Genomic DNA, 26,247 nt, shown 5'->3' on the forward strand with positions numbered 1-26,247 from the left:
CACAAAAAAAGACAAAAAAATGTAAGACAAAAAACGCCAGCGGTAATGCGTTTCGGACTTCTACCACAGGTATGACTAAAGACTGATATGTAGAAGTCCGAAACGCGTTACCGCTGCTGTTTTTTGTCTTACATTTTTTTGTCTTTTTTGTGTCCATGTATTTCCTTTTGGATATGTGTGTTTTTTAACATGAAGAATAAATTTTTGACTAAGTTTTAACCGGATTTGTGGAGTCCTATTGTGCTGGTTCCCCTGCCCTCCCTATTGATCTCCATTTCAAGCTTGACTTGCCCTGGATTACCGGACCAGCTCTCAAGGGGTTACCGTGCACCCAGTCACAAGGGACGACTACATCAGATCTTCACTGCCTCCTGTGGGTGAGCTGTTACCGACTTTTTCCTTTTTGCTAACATATCACTTTAGTTTCCCCCAGTAAATAGAAGTCGGAGGGCCACTTAATTCAGACAACTCCCTTATTACAGTCAGTTGTTTCAAAACGTTTCCAGTCATCAAATTTTAATTTCTTTAAACCTTTTTTCAGTAATAAAAAGATAAGAAGTAATCAAAAAGTGGACAAAAAGTATTCTGAGAAAAATAATGTATTATAGAAGAATAGAGTTTTGGTTCTAATTTATTTTATATTGTTTGTGTATCTTTATATCAGTGAAGACCAAATGTGCTTTCTTTTTGTCTAATAAGCCAATTCCAGCTTTTCCAAATGCAATAGGCTGTGTCATCAAGCTGCTGAGCCAGTTCCTCTTTGCAGGAAGCCTCTCCACAACCCCACAACCCCTAGCCATCTGCTGTAATGTTACTCCAGTGAGAATGGACTGAACAGTCCAGCAAGATAAGGTTGTATCCCGCAGGTTGTATTTTTCACAGTCCTGCTGCTACTAACCATACACAAAAATTATCTACGGGGCCAATAACTGCAATTGTGAGCTGATCAATATACTGTGAAGATAATGCAGATTCATCCCAATGACAAACTCAACAGTACTCTCAACTACTCTTCACCTGCACCGGACTTTGCGTCCACATACATGGTACAGCAAAACGCTCATTTGCAAGTAAATAAAAGTATAATATGGCGCAGTTCACATTACCTTCTCATATGTTTAGTTTATATGTGACTAAGGATATCCCTTCATGAGAAAGAGCCGGTAAAGGTTGTTGCTTAGAGGGGTTACAGCCATAGCTTTCTTGTATCACTACTGTATTTATATGTCGATTCTGATTTTATTTTTAAATGCAAATTTCTATGATCTTTGCCGAATTTATGAAAACACACAATCTAACAGAGGAATGATTCCAGCCAAAACCACCGGGCCAGAGAAATAAAATTATGGGAAAGGACTTCTACTTTAGGACCTACACCTATGCCATCTCTACAAGAGATAATAAAATAGCTTCCACAGCCTGGTAACTGGACCCAAAGTCTAAACACTCTGTAAATTGTTAAATCGGTGTTAGGGTGCACCAGAGGGAATGTAATTATATGAAATGTGAAATTTGTATGGAAAGATCATATTGGGGAGTTTTCTACACTGGTATTAGCTGTGCATTTCTTTTTCTTGATTTTTATTCTATTTGAAATATGCAATTGAATGGCACAACTGATTTTATATTATTTTAGTTAATATAGTTTTGTTTTTAAAAAATTTAGTATTTTACATTAAGTTGTAAAAAAAGGAAATGTGTAAAATCACTTTGAAATAAGTTTAAACAGTTTGGAGCTTCAAATGTATAAAAATATAAAAAAACGTATTATAAACCCGTTTTCCTGCAGACAGTGTTTAGAATGAAAGTCCAGTACTTCATCTGCATTTTCTTCTCGTCATTCTGTTAGTGATAGTCCTAGAACTAGAGTCTGTGGTTGAAGCTTTGTGTCTACTCCTCAGATGGAGCATGGGGCTATGAACGAGACCATCAGAGGCTCTGCTACGAGTTCTTACAACAATTTTGTCTTGGTAGTTTATCTGCGTATTCTTTTTTGACACCATTTTGGATAGGTTTGGCTTTCTTTTTGCAGGTTTCTGTGAAACAAACTGGGACTTTTTCACTGCCTTTTTATGGACCCCTGCAGACTGTTGACTCTTTGGGCTGCTGCCTTTTCTTCTGGCCTGGAAATTCTGACCTATTTCCCTTTTTGGCTTTGCAGCTTCTGAGGAAGATTTTCTACTTGGTTTCTTATTGCGAGTCACTTTCCCTTGCACTAGTTTTTTAACCATCCGATGGGGATTCTCCTTGGACTTTGTTACAACCCTGGGTTCCATTCTTGCCCTGGTTATCCTTGTTGACGGTTTAGAAGACTCTCTTCGTATAACCTTCTTTGGTTTTAATGCCTTTACAATGGATTTTGTAATCATGGAACTATGCTGCATGTCTTCCTTTGTTTGGGTGTAATTGGAATTAAAAGGGGAAAGAGAAAAATTTGCATAAGGCTTCTCAGGATGCCCACCTTTTACACAGGCTGTAGCAATATATTCAGTGCTCACTGATGATCCACATCCCTTAATGCTTGAATTTCGATCTTTTCCTGTGCTAGATTCAAACTGTAGAGAACTTACAGAACAACTACTCAAAGACTTTTTCGAATTACTGGATTCCTTTTGCTCAAACTCTGGGTTATCAACATTGACATCACTACTTAGTGCACGAAACAACTTCCGAACACAAGGTGCCTTAACACCCGCTCCTCGCATGGAGTTTCTTGGAGGTGTCTTCAGGATGCGATTGGTTAAAGGATCATAATACTTCAGAGCGGATTGCTTATACTTGTAATATACAGAGTCTCTACTATCTGTAGAGTATTGATTACGACCTCTCTTACGAACAGAAGCTGCTTTACCAGTACTTGGTTTTAGGTCTGGATGGGAAAGAACAAATACCATAGTTTTGGGTTGTAAAGGAGTTAATATTTTGCTGTACGACTCTGGAAGTTTTAAAGCACACATTCGAGTTTTCATATCTGGTGTCTTCTCTTCCACAAAATCAAAAACTCCTTGCTGTTCATTTTTCAGGACTTTCTTTCTTACTACAGGAAAATTGACCAAACTAGTCTGTGTACCGTGGCTGACTTTAACAACCTGGCATCTGGAAGCCTGTCTCCACGTCCTTCTGCAGGGTTTAGGAAGCTCGGCTTTTAACAGTTTTTCTGATTTAATGCTATCAATATCAGAATGATGGTCTAATAAGGGTAGCAAATTTATGCATTCAGATTCTTTTGGGCCTTCAACCTTAACCTCACATTTCTTTTCTCTTTCTTTACTCTTAAGATGCCTCTTGGGACCAGAATTTATTAAGGGACCCTCTTCAAAGTAGCAATGAAATTTTCCTTTTCTAAATTGCTTAACAAGAGCTTCAACCTTCAAGTCATCTTCATGCATTACTTGTGACCAGGTTTTACCAACAAAGGATGGAGGCACATGAGGCAGAGCAGGAAGAATTTCCTCTTCAGGATCAGGCTTTATATCTATTTCATGAATTGGGTTTGTTCTAAGCACACATTTCAGTTTTGATTCATAGTCTTCATTAACATTTACATTAGACTCCTTGAGGAAATCAAAATTTATCATCTTTGACTGATCTTCTTCCAACTGAAGTGGAACATTCCAGTTAAAACTTAGAGTGGAGGCCACGGTGTTACCAATAATGGACTGAACATTTAAAGATAAAACACTTTCTTTATCATTTTCTTCTAGCACCTTGGATGAGGAGTTGTAGCAGTATTTCCATATGACTTCATCAATGATGTCATCCACTGTTGTTTTATTGCCCCGTGGTAAGTGAATCTCTTGGTCATTGATGGTGTTAAATCTAGCACACTCATAAGTGGCATCTCTCTGCTTTTCATCCACCCTATGATCCCTGAGAATATTGCCTTTTCCCACCTGAGTTACAGGTTTGACTCCTGAGGTCATATAACAGCTGCCTTGGGAATACAATTTTTTGCTTGAAAATGTGGCGACGTTGGGCCCTGGATGTCTCTTTCCCGTTCTATAATAGGGCTCTTTATTGTCACTGGATTCTACACATTGAGGAGATTTTTCAAAACTATTGTTTTTCATTTGTTGGCAAGTCTGATTCAAATTTAGAGTCTTGAAAGGAGAGCCTAAGGTCACAGTATTTATTGCTTTAACGTCTGATAATTGGCAACTGATAACGTTACTGCCGAAATTTAAAGAATTCTGAGGTTCATTGCTTTTGGAAGTGTGACCTTGTTCCAGATTACTCTCATGAGACTGTGTAAATATAATATTACTGTAGTTGTGACACTTTGAACCACTTCCAGACACTTTGTTCAAGCTTTGATTTAGTACAATAGAAGATGATTCATTTGTTTGGAAAGGTGGATGAAAGAGTTTGTCTTCTTTAGCAGAAGAAAGAAGGCTTGTTTCTGGTATATCATCATAAGTTGGCCTGAAAATGTGAAAGAAAAAGTGAGTATGTTTGAAACCGTGAAAAAATGCAACACCAGCAAATGTGTGCAGGCCTATGATTATACATTAACTTACTGTAGTTAATTACAGAAGCTAATGAGCTTCAAAAAAGGCAAAATAAACATGAAGCATTGTTTAAAGAGAATCTGTCACCAGGTTTTAACTCCATTAAACAACTATCCCCATCAGGTAGGGTATGAATATTCTTTCTAAAATTTTGTCTTTTACGTAACATCTAACCCGTTTACCTTTTAAAAAAAAAATTCTCCCCTTAAGTCAGGCAAACATGATTCATCTCATGCCATTTTCACAAGAGATGAGTAAAAAAACCCTATTGTTGGTTCTATATTACCTAGAAACATGCTATGATATCCTATTAAAAATATCTAATCTTTCAGAACCCTGCAAGCTTATGGTTCTGTGAGCTACAGACCTGGATATATAGGTGAGAAATGGATCTTAAGCTGCAGCTGCATGAATTTCAATGATGTTTTTAGATGCAACACAGCAGTAGATTGGCGGCAGCAAAACTAATTAAAAAATGTAGGCAGCAGGATAACTTAAACTTAAAACTTTTACTTCAATACTAAAATGCGGCAAATTACCACTAGGGGGAGACATACTTGGTATATCAGTATAACAGCAGAAAGACACAACCATATTTAATGAGTCAGCTATGTCGTTGGTTTAGTGGCACTAAAGACCAAGTCTCAACACCAAAAGAGACCAAGGAGGATAATTCAATAGCAGATTTTGTGGTTGTGGGCACTCTCAAAAAACGGCTTCGGGAATGAATTATATATAGTTTTAATTTCAACAAACAATTGATTCTTAAAAATACAGCAAACAATTAATTTTTAAAATGCAACAGGCAATACAGCATTATAGACAGATTACCAACTATGGGTACATATGTATATTGTGTATACTATAATGTCCTACACACGAGGATGCAGGGACTTAGTTGGTCCTTATCTATTTAGTTCTTATAATACTACTCCTCGTGGGAATAGTACACAAACACTATACATACACATATACGCTATAGTATCCCAGGCAAGACGTAAATAGGAGAATGTGAAGACCTAATCGGTCCTTTTCTATTTAGTTCTTCTAATAGATGTACACAAAATATGTAAAAAATATACCAGGAAAAATTTAAAATGTAAAAACACGTAGATGAAAAAGCTATTGCAGGTGAATTGATATTCAGGTGTAGGGCCCTGCATCCTGTCAATCAACAAACCTGAATCCCTGGGTAATGGATGGGAAAGCCTATGGTGGTAGACAGCTGTATCCAGGGATTAGACGGAGGCAACGTTGTGCAAATCAACTCATGGTTCTTTATTGAACAACAGGTAGCAAGCAATGGGCCAAAATGGTCAAACAGCAGATTCGGAGTGGTCGTGGAGAGTGGTCCGCAGGATAAGGCACCAGCCTGATGGTATATGCAGGTTGGGATAATGTAGATAAAGCTGTGTCTAAACTGTTGATGTTGCAGCTCTGGGTTAGAGTCTCCTGACTCAGTTCCTGGGATTGGTTTCTGGGACAGCACTAAAGGTGTGGTGTGCACAGTCTCTCTCTTCACTCAGACCATGTGGTCTCGACTGCTGACAGGCAAAGACCATGAGGTCAGACAGACTAGCTAAGACCTGAGTCTAAGACCATGTGCTCCCCCTGCACATGGGTTTTATCCTCCCCCCTGGTCAGGTGGTAGCACTCCAGTTTAAAATACAGCCACATAATTGGATAACATCTTACACCCATTTAACTATTGCCTTTCCAGGCAGAGGCCACAGCTGCTATTAGATAATCTCTCAGTGCTAGAAACTTACTGGAGGGTTCATGACTACCTCTGACAGCTTCTAACCTGGAGAGGGCGCTGTTGCAACTACCAGCCTGCCCATGTATTGGCAGGGGTGTTGTGTAAATGTATTTTTACAGTCCTGCTGCTACTATGAGCATAAACACAGGTAAAGTTACAAAGATCCCCAGGTTGCTACCTGTCTGAAGAAAGGTCAAATCTTAGCATAAACTTATTTTCATAACCTCCACCTTTAGTAATCTGTTGCTTCACTTATTCAGGACCAGCAGTGATAGCCAATACCATTATCAAATAATCAAAATCAAAAGGTAAGTCATCAAATGTGCCAATAAGGCTTTCTACGGTCAACTGGAGGTCCAATAGCAATAGAGATCCTACTCTGCATATTATGTAGCTGAAAGTAACATACATCATTGCTTAGAATGTTGATGTGTACTAAGTGACTAATGGTAAATTTCTGTCTTGATCTCCTCTATTTTATCTATTTTAATGCCACCCCAGCGTTTTTGATCTCTTACGCTTTCACATCCATGTACAGATGTTCTTATTATATGCCTGTCCTTTTGCAGAAAATCTTGTCATTAACCTGTAACGCTCTGCGTACAATATATCCGATGCTCAGTGCTGTAACTTAGTGCTCAGCATCTGAAATATCAGACACAGAGCTGCTGCCGACTCAGCTTGAGATCGGATTAGGGTCTGCATTAGAATATGCAACACCCTCGCCGATGCAATGGCGAGGGAGGGTTTGCGAATACGTCCCACCTGCATGTAGAATAACATTACACTACATGGTCTTTATAGGATCAAGGGGAAATTGCAGTGGTTAATCCTGCCTGGCAAGGCAGAAGTTAATTTGTGATGTCATTATGTCAACCAATGTCTGTGTTACATCCTGTCCCTGTAAGCTGAGATGTGATTGGAGGAGCAGCCACCACCTGACCAAAGGGAGGTAATAAAACCCCCTGGCCAGGAATGTTCTGGAGTTCTCTCAGAGAGATTCATGAGAAGACTAATAGCCCTTGTAGACTTAGTGAGTGAGTGAGTAATCTTAGTCTAGCCCATACCAGAGCAGGAAGAGCCTAGCCCCTGCCTCTGAAGAGTGGAGCATCAGACTAGAGTTAGTGTAGTGAGGAAAAGGGGTATCATCTTACCTTTAAAGGTGATACCTGAAGACCTACAGGACAAGCTGAAGCTTCCTACCAGGACACAGCTGCCTCCCAGCCTGCCCTATACATCCAGGCTGGTGAACTATCTCCTGAGGCTCCCTCCAACTCACATCTCAGCACTCCATCTACCTGTTAAAGGCACGTTGCTGCGGTTCCTGCCGGTTCAAATAAAGAACTGCAAGTTGTTTTCTTCAACTTCTGTCTCCGTCTGGTCCCTGCTAATACGGCTGCCTTCATCACCGGCACCCTGTCCATCACCCAGAGACTCACACTCGGGACATTAAGGGGTTGCCCCAGGGAGATCCGCTATAGCAGCCTCTCCCTCATCATTTCTTGCCAACACCACCCTGCTGGAGACCTGCCAGGCTGTAGGACAGCCCTCCGGTTCCCCTGTACCAAGCACCGTGACAATAGCGTGCTTAGGCCGCAACCGCCAGCCACTCCGGTACCGCGGGCCCCGGCTGTCTCCAGGCCTCACCGCAAAGGGCTAGGCCCCGGTGGGGGATGTTGCAAGTGGCGTCACGAACAGGATTGATACTTCTGTGCCTTATTACGGCATTAAAGACTTTCCTTTATTAAAAAGACTGTGCTGCCTAACCCTGCTGCCATCCGGGTTTAGGCCCAAGTACTTGTGTGTTTCTGGACTGAACTGTGTTATACTGCTGCCACATGCTGTCGAGCGCCGCTCCAGCACTCAAGAGGTTAATCCCTGCAAGAACTGTACCAGCTCTGCTACATCCGGCGCTGCCGCGCCTGAAGATTTTTTACCTCAGAAACTGTGGCGCAGCAAATAATTCAAGCCCGCCAAAACCCTCACTGGCGGGAAACCCAGATGACTCACAAAACTCCGCCCACGCGCGAATGGCGCGAACCCCGCCTCCTGTGGCGCAGGAAAAATTAGAGCCCGCCACAGCTCTTGGCGGGAAGGACTTGGACTCCTCCCACTGGCCCGCGGCGGACTTCCTGCCCTGCCTCAGAGAAGCGCCAGAACTCGAGTGGATTTTGAGCAGTGAGGACAACATCATGTGGGGTCCTCCGCCCTTCCCTCCTGTGGAGCAGCCTGAGTTCTATGAAGTGCTAGAGACTATGGTGGTGGTCTCTGCGCAGCCGGTCCGGAGACCCTCCGCTGGACATCGGCTGCACCGAGGATTGACCCGGGCCTTCGTCACCAGGACGTGTTTTCAAACGGTGACGCAGTACCAAGTCCCACCCGGGCGGTTCCTCGTACCTATCCCGGTTACCATTCCGGTACCGCAGGCCCACGTGGAGGCGCCACGTGGGGAGGCCCCGACTCCTGTCGAGCCAGCGCCTGGGCCTACTGCTGCTGTGCCACCTGCTCCGAGGCCTACGGTCCCTGCTGTTCGACCTGCTAGCCCTGCTGTGACGGTTCCTGATCCTCCGGCTGCTCCTGCTCCTGTTCCGGCACCTGCCCGACCATCACGGAGATCCGAGCCTGCACCGGAACCACGAGCCCCAGCACCGGCACCTCCGCAGCCTCGAGGCCGAGGTGAGGCAGCCCGCCAGCGACTCCGGGACGCTGTCTCGGAGCAGCGACGCCGCGAGAAGGAGGCCCAACACTACATGGTCGGCCGGTCTACAGCTGGAGCCTGGGTGGAAAAGAACCGCACCACCGGCATGGTCCGGTTCTTCGATAAGCAGCGTGGCTATGGGTTCGCCACCCAGGACTACACCGGACGGGAAGTATTTATACCCCACCGGTCCGTCAAGAGGCCTGATCTGCCGGAGAGCCAGCACAACCTGAAGCCAGGCGAGTGCATTGAATTCTCCCTGCAAGAGGGGCCCCGAGGACCCTGGGCGGCTGGTGTGATCCGGATCCCCGACTCCGATGAGGACCGCTACTTCCCGCACGACGACTGGTATGAGGACGACGAGTGGCCGGAATCCCCGAACACCTCTTCTTCCTCGGCTGCGAGTCCCCGGGCGGTGACCCACGTGAATGCCCCATCCACGGTAATCGTGAGTACGGGTCCCATTGCCATCCATGGGCCGGGCATGATCCAGGGCGCCCCCCCCCCCACCGTCTCCCCTGCCGGGAGCATTGCCAGGTCCCGTGGCTCTTCTGTGGGAGAAGACATCTCGGCTAGCGAGCCTTGTCCGGAGGTTCCGTCTAGGCCCACATCTCCCCTTGCCGGTTACCAATGGGGTGATGACCCGGCCCCGGAAGAACCGGAGCTGGAAGGAGCTGCGGCGCTGCCGCAGGTCCCTGTTTATTTCTTTCTGGACCCCTCCGTGGTCCCTGGCTCAGTTGAGCCCCCGGCTGGAACAGCCGACACCCCGGGCGACAGCGCTCCTCCCCCTGAAGGTCCGGAGGATGTTGCTGCACCTGCAGTACCCACTACTGCCACCGGGTGTCCCCAGCCGGCACCTACTCCCGCTGAGGATGCACAGGATCCCCTGCTGACTTTGGATCCTGTCCCTGCTGAACCCAGCGAAGATGCAGAGTAACCCCTGAAGGGCTGTAGCCCACTTCAGGTACTGTACTGTGTACATATTGTATATTTCTGTCCTTACCCCAAAGAGCCAGAGACTGTCCTGAGACTCTTACCCTTATTTATCTCAGTCAAGAGATTATATATTGTCCTGTGCTATGATAGCACCCCTTCCTCTGCCACAGCAGAGATTTCTTCAAAGAGGAGACCCTTTGCTTCTCAGTGCACTTTTCCCCACATCAAGGGCTGTACCCAGAAGATGGACTTTGTCATTAGAGACCTTCTGTAAGACTTTTGCCAGATACTACCAGGAAAAGTTGCCACTTTATTTATTAGTATTTTGCACTTAATGCCTTCCTTTTAGGTACGGACATTATGTTTGCACTCCCATGCCTTTTCTTTGCAGGAAAAGAGACATTTGCTATCGTGCTACCCTGAGTAGCCTATCTACTTCTGTAACGTTTGTAACGTTCAAGATGTGTACCCATTGGGCTCCCAAGCCAATGTGTTTGCACACTGTCAGAAGATATGCCAGTAGTCTGCATTAACCCTTTCATAGGCTTTTCAGGTTGTAGTGTGGCTGTGTCGGACCGTCTTTCTATGTAAAACACTGACCGCTACCTGATCCCTCAAACTGAGGTTTGCACGTGGGGGTAGTCCGTAAACTGCGGGTCCTAAGGGGACCGGGGGTGTTACACAGTTAGCACCTGGATGCCACCCATACATGGGTAAGGATGCCAGTCAGGAGGTACTCGTGTCGCACATGCTAAGGCAATGCAAATATACACATTAAATAATTGCCGCCAGGGAAGAAGTGTTGATAAAACAAATATACAGGCCTTGGTGCAAGGAGTGGATTACAGGACATGACACCACACCTTTCCTACTGTACAGTTCGGTTTAATGGCGTCAGCGACCAACTGTCATACAGCTACATGTTTTTTTTTGTCTTAGTCCGACACCAACCCAGGTGCCTGTCTCCAGGACCATGGGCGGTTTGTCCCTACACCTCACATAGCCTGCACTTCCTAGAAGTGCCCTTAGCCCCCTCTGTGCCCCAAACCATCTGTAGTCGAGCCGAGGGCGGCTCTTTCAATTGCCCCCGGGGTATGCAACACCCTCGCCGATGCAATGGCGAGGGAGGGTTTGCGAATACGTCCCACCTGCATGTAGAATAACATTACACTACATGGTCTTTATAGGATCAAGGGGAAATTGCAGTGGTTAATCCTGCCTGGCAAGGCAGAAGTTAATTTGTGATGTAATTATGTCAACCAATGTCTGTGTTACATCCTGTCCCTGTAAGCTGAGATGTGATTGGAGGAGCAGCCACCACCTGACCAAAGGGAGGTAATAAAACCCCCTGGCCAGGAATGTTCTGGAGTTCTCTCAGAGAGATTCATGAGAAGACTAGAAGCCCTTGTAGACTTAGTGAGTGAGTGAGTAATCTCAGTCTAGCCCATACCAGAGCAGGAAGAGCCTAGCCCCTGCCTCTGAAGAGTGGAGCATCAGACTAGAGTTAGTGTAGTGAGGAAAAGGGGTATCATCTTACCTTTAAAGGTGATACCTGAAGACCTACAGGACAAGCTGAAGCTTCCTACCAGGACACAGCTGCCTCCCAGCCTGCCCTATACATCCAGGCTGGTGAACTATCTCCTGAGGCTCCCTCCAACTCACATCTCAGCACTCCATCTACCTGTTAAAGGCACGTTGCTGCGGTTCCTGCCGGTTCAAATAAAGAACTGTAAGTTGTTTTCTTCAACTTCTGTCTCCGTCTGGTCCCTGCTAATACGGCTGCCTTCATCACCGGCACCCTGTCCATCACCCAGAGACTTACACTCGGGACATTAAGGGGTTGCCCCAGGGAGATCCGCTATAGCAGCCTCTCCCTCATCATTTCTTGCCAACACCACCCTGCTGGAGACCTGCCAGGCTGTAGGACAGCCCTCCGGTTCCCCTGTACCAAGCACCGTGACAATAGCGTGCTTAGGCCGCAACCGCCAGCCACTCCGGTACCGCGGGCCCCGGCTGTCTCCAGGCCTCACCGCAAAGGGCTAGGCCCCGGTGGGGGATGTTGCAAATACACTGGATGTCAGCTGTAATTAAAAGCTGACATCTCAGCATAATAACCCGTTAAACTTGGCATTTTACTTGGCTGACAGGGGGTCTCTCCCCCACTATCGCCCCCACCGCACCGTCTTCTGGGGGCACGATCACTGTCAAGGCAGCCGTGAAATCTAATCAGGACCCCAGGGCTGTCCGCAGGCAGTGCCTGTAAGATCCTATCTGTGACGGGATCTTAAGGGCACAGTGTTTGCCTTTGCTTGTTCATGATAATACCTTGCAATACACGTGCAATCAGATGATGCAATATGCAGCACCCACCCACCTGGGACAGTCAGGGCTCAGCCTGTGAGCCTTCTCTGTCCTCCCTCTCCCGACGTGTGCCATACTATTACGGCAGACTTTGGGAAGGGGTTAATGTTATATATTAAAAATTTTATTAAAAACAGTAATTATCCCAAAAAATAGTCAATTCTGAAAATACAGAAAACAATGGTCGATTTGTAAGCCGCTTGACATCAAAAAGCAGACATGAGAAATTTTATTCAGCAACTATCTGCCCAAAAACGCACTTTTAATTTTTTTCTGACAAAACTTATCAGCTAAAAAAACCAAACTAACTATCTCAGAGTCGCTTTGATAAATAACAGTGTTCAAAATCTATAACCGTATAAAGCAAAAAATGGGGCTAAGCCTTTAGCTACAAAATGGCTATGAAATAAAAAATTGTTGTATACAGGCAGTCGCCGGGTTACATACAAGATAGGGTCTGTAGGTTTGTTCTTAAGTTGAGTTTGTATGCAAGTCGGAACTGTATACTTTATTATTGTAACCCGGGTCAAAAATTTTTTGGTCTCTGTGACAATTGGATTTTAAAAATGTTGGGTTGTTGAACCAGGATTAAGAATAAATCTTAATTACAGACACATTTGATAACTGTTACAGCTGTTTATTGTAGCCTAAGGCTAAAGTACAGTAAATTACTAAAATCCAGAGGTCCGTTTGTAACTAGGGGTCGTATGTAAGTCAGGTGTTCTTAAGTAGGGGACCACCTGTATTATGGTATTCACATCATCGCTTTCAGTTATGGTTTACTCTCAGAAAAAGATAAAGCAGAGAAGTTACCTTATATCATGATAATTCTGTGGGTGATACAGGTGGACATCCTGCAAAAAGCGCTGCATCAACATGCTGGTTCCAAAACGGTTCCTGTTGCATGTAGACAGCTGTCTGTGATTGTCACTTTCAAGATGCTAGGAAAATATTATAAAAATATAATATAAATGTCTTGTTAAATTGACACCACCAGGTTATCCTTGACATGTGGATAGAATGGCAAAGATCAGGAAAGCACCCTAGAACACCATGCAGAAATACACTTAAGCGGGTAGGCCACTTTATTATTAACATTTTAAAACTAGACACAAATTATTATAAAATGTCCCAGTGCCATAAATATGCATTTTACTAGATTATATTAGGTTCTGCCTCCCCCTGAAATGTAGCTGCCAGTAATCCATAAACTTTGCTCCATCATTAAATGGTGTCTGCAAGGATATAATGTGACGCCCTGGTCCAGAGCTGTGCGCCATCATGAGAAGTCACTGGATTCCTCTGTAGACGTGATCTTTTACTTCTCTATAGTCCAGGGACAGAGCACTTATCTATCCAGCCCATGTACAGAGGGGAGGACATCCTGGCTATTACAGGTCTAGTTACACTGAAATGTGCTTAGAAGTAAGGACGTCATCAACACTAGGCTAGGGCCTAACTTGCTGATTGGTGGGGGTATAAGTGATAGGATCCCCATAGATCACGAGAACGGGGGTCTGATGTCTCCATTAAAACAGTATCCCCGCTAACCTCCCCTTCAGGAGGTGGCCTATTAATGCAACGGTATTACCTTAAAGGGGCGTCATCTTCCCCATCCCCCCCAACAGATTCTACAGAGTCCCACCTAATGCCCCTGCTGACGCCATTTAATGTTGGAGCAAAGTTTGTAGAGTGCTGCAGCTATAGTTCAGTGGGAGGCAGAAACTAATTGTATGATTTATAATATTATGGGACTAGTTTTAAAATTTCACTAATGGCCACCCACTTTAAGCCAGGAAAAACACTTTAGGCAAACCAAAATGCAATGCAAAGGGTAATTCTGAGCATTAGACATCAACAGCAAAGGTAGAATGAGTGAGGGAGAATTATCAAAAGTGTCAGAGCAAAATTTCTCTAGTTGCTCAGGGCAACCAATTTTTCATTTGGAAAACTGATGTGGGAAAATTTAAGCTGAGCTCTGATTGGCTGCCGTGAAGGTCAACAAATGTCTGTCTACACTTCAGGTCATCCACAGCTCCAGGTGCTTTCTGCTGCAGTCAGGATGTCTTTATACATTCTGCAGTGAATCCAGACTGTGTGTTTCCAGCATACAACAATTTTATTGTGAAGCCATGTCCATCTCCAACACTGGCTTTTATATCTAACAGACACAAAATACAGGATGCGCCTATGATAATGAGTCTTTTCTATCTGCATTATTTTTGACAGTTTATACCGAGTGCTAGTATAACGACTGATTAGAACAGTATTCACACACAGGGGGGAGCACAGACAAGAGAAGAGCTGGACAATTATATATGTTGTAGTCCTGACTGTCTTATAAGTGTACTTCGTAGAGTCAGGCCTGCTGTCACAGACACTTAGGGTGGTGGCACACACCGCATTTTGAACCCGTTTTTAGTCATGCGTTTTCAGATTGTAGAAAACACATGCGTTTTTTTGAATATGCATCCGTTTTTGTCCGGTTTTCCCAATTATCTTAATTAAAACAGGTCAAAAATGGATGCATTTTCAAAAAAAGCATGTGTTTTTTAAAGGACTGCTCAAAAACATCCCAAAAACGGGTTCAAAATGCCACGTGTGCTGCCGGCCTTGGGAGTGTGTTCACCATTATGAGACTGCTGCCAATTATAGTCCTACATCTCAGTTTCTACATTTCTAGATTATTGTCTGCAGGCTTTATGTCTCTATCATGTTATTTCTGGTAATCACTAAATCCTTAGTCTCATCCACTCTTTAAATCCTCATCCCCCGGCTCCATTCCTTATTCTGTCTGTATCATTACACTATGCTGCCTATCAATATACTCTCCGTGCCCCTACATGTGCAACATCCCCCACCGGGGCCTAGCCTTTTCTTGGGGCCTGGAGTCAGCCGGGGCCCGCAGTACCTGAGTGGCTGGCCATTCTTCAGGCAGGGAGCTGGGCTCACCTGCTCTCGTCTGGTGTGCTGGCTGCACAGACTCCTCAAAGTCTGTACTGGATTAACTCCAGTCTGCTTCTGAGCTACTGCTCAGCTAATTGCTCTCTAGAACTTTCCTGACCAGGGGTTTTGTTACTCCCACTGGTCAGGTGGTGGCTACTCCTCCAATTACATCTCAGCTTACAGAAACAGAGTGTAACACATGTGATTGGCTGACACATATGACATCACACAAAACAATTAACTCCTGCCTTACCAGGCAGGTTCTACCACTGCAGTGCTCATCTGTGTTATCTAGTGCTATGTAGTGACATGCTGTGGGGATGATCAGACCCTCACAGGCTGCAAGCTACATGGTGGGATGTATTCACAACCACTCCTCCGCTTTGCATCGGCGAGGGTGTTGCACATGTTTCATCGGTTTTTTTATCCAGCTCATCAGAGGGTGATCGGTCATAGTGTCTAGCAGCAATCAGATTAACATTAGCAGCCTCCCATTATTAGTGAAGCTATTTAAAGAGCGTGCTCCACACTCGTCAGAACAAGCCTCCCAAGACCACCAATCACAGGACGTGACATCATACTGGAGGGCGGGAATACTTCCTCCAGTACTCCGTTTCTGTATGCGAGGGATGGTGGGTAGGGATTGCATTCATTCATCATAGGGGACTGTAGTGGGCGCTTTTTACATCACGTTTTTTGATGCTGTCAGGACTTACAAGTTGTTCTGATGGGATCAGGTTTCAGGCTTCTTGCTGGAAAACTTGATGGACGGCTGAGCCAGTCAGTGCTGGAGGTAGTGTCCATTACTGCTTTATATTCTGCCCAGCCCCTTCATTGGCTTCTGGTGATTCAGTCTCCTGTGATCTCTAGTGCTCTTGCTATTCTGTGTATGGACTTCTGCTTTCCCTACTGAACATTCTATTTGCTATACTATCTGTATCTTTGCCACCATCTTGGTTTTGACCTGGTTTGGTTGACTCCGCTTGTCTGTCTGTATCTGTTGTTTGTCCCTCAGTATCGTTTATCTCCTAGTGTTACCCCACTTCCTTGTCTCAGTCTTGAGTCGGTTTCTGTGTAACAGTGTGAACACTGACCTATATCTGTATTCCGGTTACCTGTCTACTCCACCATCCAGCAGCTGCCAGACGAAGTAAGTCTTCCCTGTCATCTTGTAGGGTCACTCAGGGACCATCAGCTAGGTTCCTGATAGTGGGTTCGCCCTTGCCAGGGCGGTTTATCTGCTTTAGGCAAGGCCTTAACCCACAGGGACATCACAGGGTGAGCTCGTCACCACCTACCTAGTCTGACAGCTAGCGCCAAGCCTGGTTGTGGTTGCGCGGTTGCTGGACACCCTTAGGGTGCGTTCACACATTGCGTTTTGACCTGCATTTTCATTGTGTTTGAAACATATTACAACAGCTGAGGAGAGGTGATTTGCCCAATTACATCACTGTTAACATTTGCATTTACTAAACACAATGTTAACACATGTGTTTTGTTAAAGCATGCGTTAACATTGTGTTACAAAACATAAACAGTAATGTAATTAGGTGTATCACCTCTCATCAGCTGTTGTAATGCGTTTTGAACGCAATGGGGGTCATTTATTAAGGGCCCGATTCGCGTTTTCCCGACGTGTTACCCGAATATTTCCGTTTTGCGCCGCTTGTACTTAAATTGCCCCGGGATTTTGGCGCACGCGATCGGATTGTGGCGCATCGGCGCTGGCATGCGCGCGACGGAAATCGGGGGGCGTGGCCGAACGAAAACCCGACGTATTCGGAAAAACCGCCGCATTTAAAAACCGAAAATGTGTCGCATAAGGACCGCTTACCTTCACCTGGTCCAGCTCGGTGCATTCCGGCGCGATGAGTTTACTTTCAGCGCAGCAGCGCCACCTGGTGGACGGCGGAAGAACTACCTTATTAAATCCCGGCCGGACCCGAATCCAGAGCGGAGAAGCCGCCGCTGGAACGCGAATGGACCGGGTAAGTAAATTTGCCCCAATGTGTGAATGCGCCCTGAGGGTGCAGTCCCACGTAGTTGAAACTGCATCACATTCAGCCTTGAGGTGGTTTTAGGTGCAGTTTTGTCAATTTAATAGGTAAAAGACATGAACTGTACAGGTGAATGACATTTGTGGAGTAGGTTTCCCCTTCAAAATCAAATTCACTTGTTCAGTTCATGTCTTTCACCTGTTAAATTGACAAAACTGCACCTAAAACCACCTCAAAGCCGATTGTGATGCAGTTTTAACTGCAATATCTGATTGTACCCTCAAAATCAAATTCACCCGTTCACTTAGGGTGGTGGCACACGTGGCGTTTTTAACCCGTTTTTGGGCCGTTTTTAAGCAGTCTGAGGTAACATTCTCAAAAAGTGAAATTACAACCAAAATATTTTATAATCTATGAAGAAGGATGACATGTAGGTGCATGCAGTGTATGGAAACTGAGGTGTCCTAATATTGGGTAAACTTGTATAATACTACATCAAATGGAGGCCAGACAGTGACTCACAAATGTCACTTTTCTGTTGATGCAGAAAACATTAAGAATTAAACTATAACCAAAGTACATGCCGTTACATATAATATCTATATCAATATAAAAATAGCTTGTTTGTACCAAAACTTGAAGATATAATTTCTCTACCCATTACTTCCATTGTAAAAGGACTCTCACCTTTTCTAGGTTAATGTAATGTACTTGGCAGCAGCTGCAGTATCCTTGTCTGTAATGCCCCGGAGGTATACCGTTTCCTGACTGCTCCGCAATCTGAGCATTTCCACTTGAAAAGAATAAAAAATGTGTTAAATGATGATAAATGTGTTAACTTTTACATTAATTAGCAACTAATGGACCCCCCTTCATTCACATTGATGTAGTTTTTGAGTGCTATCTACAGATTCATTTCTATGGACTCATACATGTGCCCAAGCGTTTCTCAAAAGTGAGAGAAAATAAAGTGACATGTCACTGATTGTTGTGGTTTCAACATCAGAAACAGTAGCTGGTGACCACATAGTGACTGGGACTCATCAGTGTATGGACCATAGGCTGTGAACATCAGCAATGGCTTCAGGGCAGGGTTATTAAAGCAGAGTTTTACCATACACTAGGGGCACATGTGGCGTTTTGAACCCGCTTTTAGGCAGTTTTTAAGCAGTCCGTTTAAAAACGCATTCGTTTTCAAAAACACATACGTTTTTTTGACAGGTTTTGTCCGTTTTCCAATTATCTTAATTAAGGGAAAAAAAGATAGATGGGCATGACGTCACCAGAGAGCGGCGATCGGTTGGCATGACAGCCTCGGGTCTTCCAAAGATGTGCGATTTGCACATTTTAATGAATGAGAAGGAAAATCCCCATATACTGTAGTATGGCAGTATATGGTAGGATCGATCAGACAACCTACGGTTAAAGTACCCTAGGGAGTCTGAAAAACAGTGAAAGTAAAAATTAAAAAAAAAAATGATAATAAAAAAATAACATAAAAATTCAAATCACCCCCCTTACTTAGAACTGGTAGAAATATAAATAAACAGTAAAAATCAAAAGCACATTAGGTATCGCCGCTTCCTAAAATGCCCGATCTATCAAAATATAATAACGGTTTTTCACTGCGCTTAACCCACGTAACGGAAGATAGCGCCCAAAGTAAAAAATGACACTTTTTTTTTCCATTTTGAAAAATATAAAAAATTCAATAAAAAGTGATCTAAAGGTCGTGCAGTCCTGGAAATGGTAGCATTTATGAAGTAAGAAAACAAAGAGGGGAGGGTAAGCGAGTAGGTGTCACATCCAAAATATACTAATCAGATCCGTGGGCTCTCCCCCTCATACATTATACTAGGTAATATGATGCATTTACTTTCTGTTTTATTCACTTGAACCTACTCCCTTATGTTCTCTTGGCTGCTATTACTGTGCACACAGCACTTTATTTGTGCACTATCATCTTTGTGTTTTATATTACATTGTTGTAGTGAAACTGTCTGTGATTGAATCCACGATGCACTTTAATTGTATATAATCTTTTCTTAAGCATCATTTGAACCCCATTATTGGGATGATGTGTATATATATATATATATATATATCTAATTGACAGCCTTGTTCATTTTTTCTATTTTTGTTTTGTCATTTACGTGAGGAATACCTTATTGAGGAGAGTCCTTTATGTTTGTCATTCCCTTAATTGGGTTTTTAAATGTTTTTATTGTCTTGTTTATGAATTAATAAATTTATATTTTCTACACATCCGCTGTTTTTCTTCTCTGGATCTGATTTTTACACAGAAAACAAGCTGCCACAGAGCTCTTTACGTGTAAAAATAAAAAAGTTATAGATTTTTGAAGGTGGGAGTGAAAAATGGAAATGAAAAAACATAAAAGGGCCAGGTTGTTAAGAGGTTAAAAACGGTTTAAAAAGCATTCCCCTGAGGATGCATTCACACATGGCTTTAACACAGTTTACTTAAATAAGGAGGTTAAAGGGCCTGTGATGATGTCACATGATATGCTGGTCACACAACAAAAGTGAAAATGTGGTGACAGGTTCTCTGTAGTAGAAAAGAACCAGGTTTGTGTATAGTGTGTTAAAGCCTGCTCCCATGTGTAAGTTTGGTCTGGGAAACTTGCTCCGTGTGCTCTGAGGGTTTTAGGTCCCTTCCACACTTGCGTTGCAGATCACAACAGGGTCTGATCCGGGTGCGATCAGGGTTTGGTCAGTGAAAAACTGACATTTTGCATCAGAGTTCAATTAGTTTTCAGTCTTTAGTCAGTTTTTCAATGCATTTTCAATATGCAGATAAGGACTCAGGACTGAGCTCGAACTTTTCTATGGCAATTGATGCATGAAAAACGCAATGCATGTGTCTCAGAGAGCGATGTGTTTTTGATGTGTCTCCAAAGACTTGTATGGTGCTCTTTTCACGCGCGTAACTTGCAAAAGTAGAGCATGCCGAGATTTAAACGTGCATTAAAAAAAGCAAGTCTGGAAAAGTCCATTGATTACAATGGGTCAGTGTGCAATGCAAGTTCTGTCAAATGCATGCGCAGAACACGCGCGTGAAAAGCGCAAGTGTAGAAGGGGGCTTAGAGGATCAAACCTAGAAGGACTGAACTAAATGCAGCACATCCATGTTCTGTTCAGTGATCTAGAATCAGAGCGGTAAACCATGCCAACACCTGGAAAAAGTTTGGTCGGATTTGTCAGAACCCAATAGCTGATGTATGCCACATTTTAAGTCTTGGTCTTCTTACAACTATGTAACAAACTATCATCGCACGTTGAAAATTATTACATATAGTTACCATATTGAGAAATAATGAAAGAAATCCAATCCATAGACTTTCAGGAACAACATCAAGTAAACTAAACCCAGCAAAATTATAGTCTTCTCAATTGAGTTTCCAGACTCCAAAACTGCTATTGTCATCACGAGTGAGGTATCCTGCACCCCTCGTATACATCATTCAGGTTTGATATATGACTTCTGGACATTCGGGAATTTGCAAATTCAAATTGAAGATTTAATACGACAAAACTTACAATGTTATTATTAATATGGTTAATGCTCTACTCATAGTAAACAGGTTTATCCAATATCCTTTATATCTCTCCAAAACTCATTTAATAAGGCTCCTTGACGAGTAGAAAATGAGAAATTGTTTCAAAATTTGTTTTGTTTTCAGAAACCAACATATAAGAACAGTCCACCAGTCGGAAATAACATGGAATATCCAATGTAGAGAAGGTTAGTCCATTCAGAAGATACATCATAACTGTACTATGGCGATCAACGTCCATCAAACTGAATTGTAAGGAAGAGATTTCTTTATAATTAGAAACAAAAGTTGATAACAACAGGAATGAATTCTGAAAGTGCAAAGACGGAAATGGTATCTGAGTAAGTTAGAAACACAATACTTCTCTGCACTTATGATAGTGATCTCCAGTTACATTACGCTGTATTAGACACCATCATCTACTTACACATCTAATAGTCTATCTATGTCTAGATCTAATAAATCGGTTTCTATAAACCAACCTAAAACTTAAAATACTAGTTAATTGTGTCACAAGCTTATAGACCGTAGGCCGCAATATGGGAAAATCAAAATTGCTCAATTATTAGGTATAATATATAAAAAATATCATTCTGATTCCTTCAGAAATAACAAAAATTAGATAGTTAATTGAATGTGTAAATATCTTACCTGCTGCTGCTCTCCACCTTGACATAACTAGCTTCACCTTTCCTATCAACATCTGCAAGAAAATCCCATAAAAGGCAATTATTGTAGGCGTTCAGTACAAAGAAAAGTACACACAATACTACACAAAGTAATATATGCATCTTTCCGCATGTACAACTTTTCTTACTGTTTCTGCCCCATAAATAAAAGCTTGTGCTAACTCGTTTGTGGTCCATGTGTCCATGGGAGGAGAAAAGAATACATGGGCCAAAACTTGGAATAGGACATGATTAGAGATGAGCGAACATGCTCGTCCGAGCTTGATGCTCGGTCGAGCATTAGGGTACTCGAAACTGCTCGTTGCTCGGACGAATACTTCGCCCGCTCGAGAAAATGGCAGCTCCCGCCGTTTTGCTTTTTGGCGGCCAGAAACAGAGCCAATCACAAGCCAGGAGACTCTGCACTCCACCCAGCATGACGTGGTACCCTTACACGTCGATAGCAGTGGTTGGCTGGCCAGATCAGGTGACCCTGGGATAGACTAGCCGCTGCCCGCGCTGCTCGGATCATTCTGTGTCTGGATGCCGCTAGGGAGAGAGCTGCTGCTGGTCAGGGAAAGCGTTAGGGTGTTCTATTAGCTTACTGTTAGGCAGGAGTGATTCTCAAAGAACCCAACAGCCCTTCTTAGGGCTACAATAACGTTCTACTTTTTTTATTTTAATTTGCATCTAGTACCATTTTGTGAGGAATTAGCAGGGGGACTTGCTACCGTTGTGTTTAGCTCTTAGTGGCACACATATCCATAGCAAAGACCGAAGTGGGAAAATTTAGTAGGGGTTGGATTTCAATTAGGCACTAACTCAGTGTCATCTCATCTGACAGTAGTGTGCTTTGATACTTGGCTAGAAAATAGCCATAGGAGAATACAAAGAGCTTACTTACGCATACAGTAGCGTTCTATATATTTGATTTCTGGTTGATCTGCTGGTGGCTGTACTTTCTGCAGTGCATGTACTAGCCAATTCTGAGCAATTTGTAGTGAGACTTGCGACCGCTGTGTTCTGCGCTTAGTGACGCACATATCCATAGCAAAGACCGAAGTGGGAAAATTTAGTAGGGGTTGGATTTCAATTAGGCACTAACTCAGTGTCATCTCATCTGACAGTAGTGTGCTTTGATACTTGGCTAGAAAATAGCCATAGGAGAATACAAAGAGCTTACTTACGCATACAGTAGCGTTCTATATATTTGATTTCTGGTTGATCTGCTGGTGGCTGTACTTTCTGCAGTGCATGTACTAGCCAATTCTGAGCAATTTGTAGTGAGACTTGCGACCGCTGTGTTCTGCGCTTAGTGACGCACATATCCATAGCAAAGACCGAAGTGGGAAAATTTAGTAGGGGTTGGATTTCAATTAGGCACTAACTCAGTGTCATCTCATCTGACAGTAGTGTGCTTTGATACTTGGCTAGAAAATAGCCATAGGAGAATACAAAGAGCTTACTTACGCATACAGTAGCGTTCTATATATTTGATTTCTGGTTGATCTGCTGGTGGCTGTACTTTCTGCAGTGCATGTACTAGCCAATTCTGAGCAATTTGTAGTGAGACTTGCGACCGCTGTGTTCTGCGCTTAGTGACGCACATATCCATAGCAAAGACCGAAGTGGGAAAATTTAGTAGGGGTTGGATTTCAATTAGGCACTAACTCAGTGTCATCTCATCTGACAGTAGTGTGCTTTGATACTTGGCTAGAAAATAGCCATAGCAATAGGATAGCATTGTTTGGTTTTAAAAACTCAAAAAAAAAAAAAAAAACACAAAAAAAAAAAAAAACACAAAAAAAAACAAAAAAAAGTAAAAAAAAAAATAAAGTTATAACTCTCATTTTAAAAATGTTTAACCCGAGGGCTAGGGGTAGAGGACGAGGGCGGGGACGTGGGCGTCCAACTACTGCAGGGGTCAGAGGCCGTGGTCCTGGGCGGGGTGAGACACCACCTGCTGATGAGGGAGCAGGGGAACGCCGCAGAGCTACACTCCCTAGGTTCATGTCTGAAGTTACTGGGACTCGTGGTAGAGCACTGTTGAGGCCAGAACAGTGCGAACAGGTGATGTCGTGGATTGCTGACAATGCTTCGAGCAATTTGTCCACCACCAGTCAGTCTTCCACGCAGTCCACCCATGTCACCGAAATCGCCACTCCTCCAGCTCCTGCACCTCAGCCTCCTCCCCCCCAGTCTGCCCCCTCCCAGGAAAATTTGGCATTTGAACCGGCATACTCTGAGGAACTGTTTTCTGGACCCTTCCCACAGTCACAAACCACTTGTCCGGTTGCTGCTGAGCAATTTTCCGATGCCCAGGTTTTCCAACAGTCACAGTCTGTGGGTGATGATGACCTTCTTGACGTAGTGGAAGTGTGTAAAGAGGTGTCCGACGATGAGGAGACACGGTTGTCAGACAGTGGGGAAGTTGTTGTCAGGGCAGGAAGTCCGAGGGGGGAGCAGACTGAGGGATCGGAGGATGATGAGGTGACAGACCCAAGCTGGGTTGAGAGGCCGGGTGAACACAGTGCTTCTGAGACGGAGGAGAGTCCTCGACCAGAACAGGTTGGAAGAGGCAGTGGTGGGGCCAGACGGAGAGGCAGGGCCAGAGCTGGTGCATCAGCGCCAAATGTGTCAACTAGTGAAGCTCCCGTGGCGAGGGCTCCTGCGGCGAGGGCTAGATCTTCAGAAGTCTGGAGGTTCTTTAAGGAAACACCGGATGACCGACGGACTGTGGTGTGCAACATTTGCCAAACCAGGCTCAGCAGGGGTTCCACCACTACTAGCTTAACTACCACCAGTATGCGCAGGCATATGAATGCTAAACACCCCACTCAGTGGCAACAAGCCCGTTCACCTCCGGCCGTGCACACCACTGCTCCTTCCCCTGTGTCAGCTGCTAGTCAGCCCCCTGCCCAGGACCCTGCCACAAAAACCCCATCGTCGCCTCCACGATCCTCCACAGCATCCACCAGCGTTCAGCTCTCCATACCCCAGACGCTGGAGCGGAAACGCAAATATAGTGCAACCCACCCGCACGCCCAAGCCCTTAATGTGCACATCTCCAGATTGCTTAGCCTGGAGATGCTGCCCTATAGGCTAGTAGAGACCGAGGCCTTTCGCAACCTCATGGCGGCGGCCGCCCCTCGGTATTCGGTCCCCAGCCGCCACTACTTTTCCCGATGTGCCGTCCCAGCCCTGCACCAGCACGTGTCAGACAACATCATCCGTGCCCTGACCAACGCCGTTTCTGACAAGGTCCACCTGACCACGGACACGTGGACGAGTGCTGCCGGGCAGGGCCACTATATATCGCTGACGGCACATTGGGTTAACTTGGTGGAGGCTGGGACCGAGCCAGACACTGGGGCTGCTCATATACTGCCGACGCCGAGGATTGCGGGGCCTACCTCGGTCCAGGTGTTTCAGGCCTACTATGCCTCCTCCTCCTCCCACCCCTCCTCCACCTCCTCCTCCGAACTACCATCCGTGGGCACGGCGCCATCAGTCGGTAGCTCTAGGCACAGCAGCAGTGCCGTCGCTAAGCGACAGCAGGCGGTGCTCAAACTGCTGAGCCTAGGCGACAAAAGGCACACCGCCCAAGAGCTATTACAGGGCATCACGGCGCAGACTGATCTGTGGCTGGCACCGCTGAACCTCAAGCCGGGAATGGTTGTGTGTGACAACGGCCGTAACCTGGTGGCGGCTCTGCAACTCGGCAGACTGACACATGTGCCATGCCTGGCCCATGTGTTAAATCTGATAGTTCAGCGTTTCCTCAAGACATACCCCAATCTGTCTGATTTGCTCACGAAGGTGCGCCGCATCTGTGCGCATTTCAGGAAGTCCAGCCCAGATGCTGCCACTCTCAGGGCAGCGCAGCGCCGCCTCCAACTGCCCGCTCACCGACTGTTGTGCGACGTGCCCACGAGGTGGAATTCAACACTGACCATGTTATCCAGAGTTTACCAGCAGCGCAGAGCGATTGTAGACTGCCAGATGTCAACTTCCACCAGAACTGGTAGTCGGGTCAGTCAGCTTCCTCAAGTCTACAATGAGGAGTGGACGTGGATGTCTGATATCTGTCAGGTGCTGAGTAACTTTGAGGAGTCAACACAGATGGTCAGTGGCGATGCCGCCATCATCAGCCTCACCATCCCGCTGCTTGGCCTGTTGAAAAACTCTCTGGTCAGCATGAAGTCGGAAGCTTTGCGCTCGTCACAAGAGACAGGGGAAGAATATTCCCTTGTTGATAGCCAAAGCACCCTCAGGTCTGTTTCTCAGCGCATATCGGAGGAGGTGGAGGAGGATGAGGAGGAAGAGGAGGAGAATGTTGGTGAGACACAAGAGGGGACCATTGTTGAGTCCTTTACTGTTCAGCGTGTATGGGCAGAAGAAGAGGAGTTTGAGGAGTTGGAGGAGGAGGAAATGGACAGTCAGGCCAGTGAGGGGAGTGAATTCTTACGCGTTGGTACTCTGGCGCATATGGCAGATTTCATGCTAGGCTGCCTATCCCGTGACCCTCGCGTTCAAAGAATTTATTCCAGCACCGATTACTGGGTGTTCACTCTCCTGGACCCACGGTACAAGCAAAATCTTTCCACTCTCATCCCTGCAGAGGAAAGGAGTGTGAGAATGCATGAATACCAGCAGGCCCTGGTGCACAAGCTGAAACAGTATTTCCCTTCTGACAGCGCTAGCGGCAGAGTGCGTAGTTCTGCGGGACAAGTAGCGAGGGAGAGTAGGCGAGCAGGCAGCTTGTCCAGCACTGGCAAGGGTACGCTTTACAAGGCTTT

At 44.9% G+C, this 26,247-nt stretch overlaps 1 protein-coding gene across 3 annotated transcripts in view; it reads right to left on the reverse strand.

Moving 5' to 3' along the window:
* Window positions 1–248: 248 nt before the first annotated feature.
* Window positions 249–26,247, reverse strand: part of ZDBF2 (zinc finger DBF-type containing 2) — a 42,897-nt gene continuing 16,898 nt past the window's right edge. For all 3 annotated transcript variants that reach the window (XM_072121076.1, XM_072121075.1, XM_072121077.1), the window contains exons 3-6: window positions 21,432–21,483; window positions 17,893–17,998; window positions 13,076–13,203; window positions 249–4,422 (exon numbers count right to left, since the gene is read on the reverse strand). In XM_072121076.1, the coding sequence (XP_071977177.1) occupies window positions 1,818–4,422; window positions 13,076–13,203; window positions 17,893–17,998; window positions 21,432–21,483 (2,891 nt within the window). In that variant the 3' untranslated portion in view covers window positions 249–1,817. The remainder of the gene's footprint in view (window positions 4,423–13,075; window positions 13,204–17,892; window positions 17,999–21,431; window positions 21,484–26,247) is intronic.

This window comes from Engystomops pustulosus, chromosome 8 (assembly GCF_040894005.1).
Source record: "Engystomops pustulosus chromosome 8, aEngPut4.maternal, whole genome shotgun sequence".
NCBI classification, from domain to species: domain Eukaryota; kingdom Metazoa; phylum Chordata; class Amphibia; order Anura; family Leptodactylidae; genus Engystomops; species Engystomops pustulosus.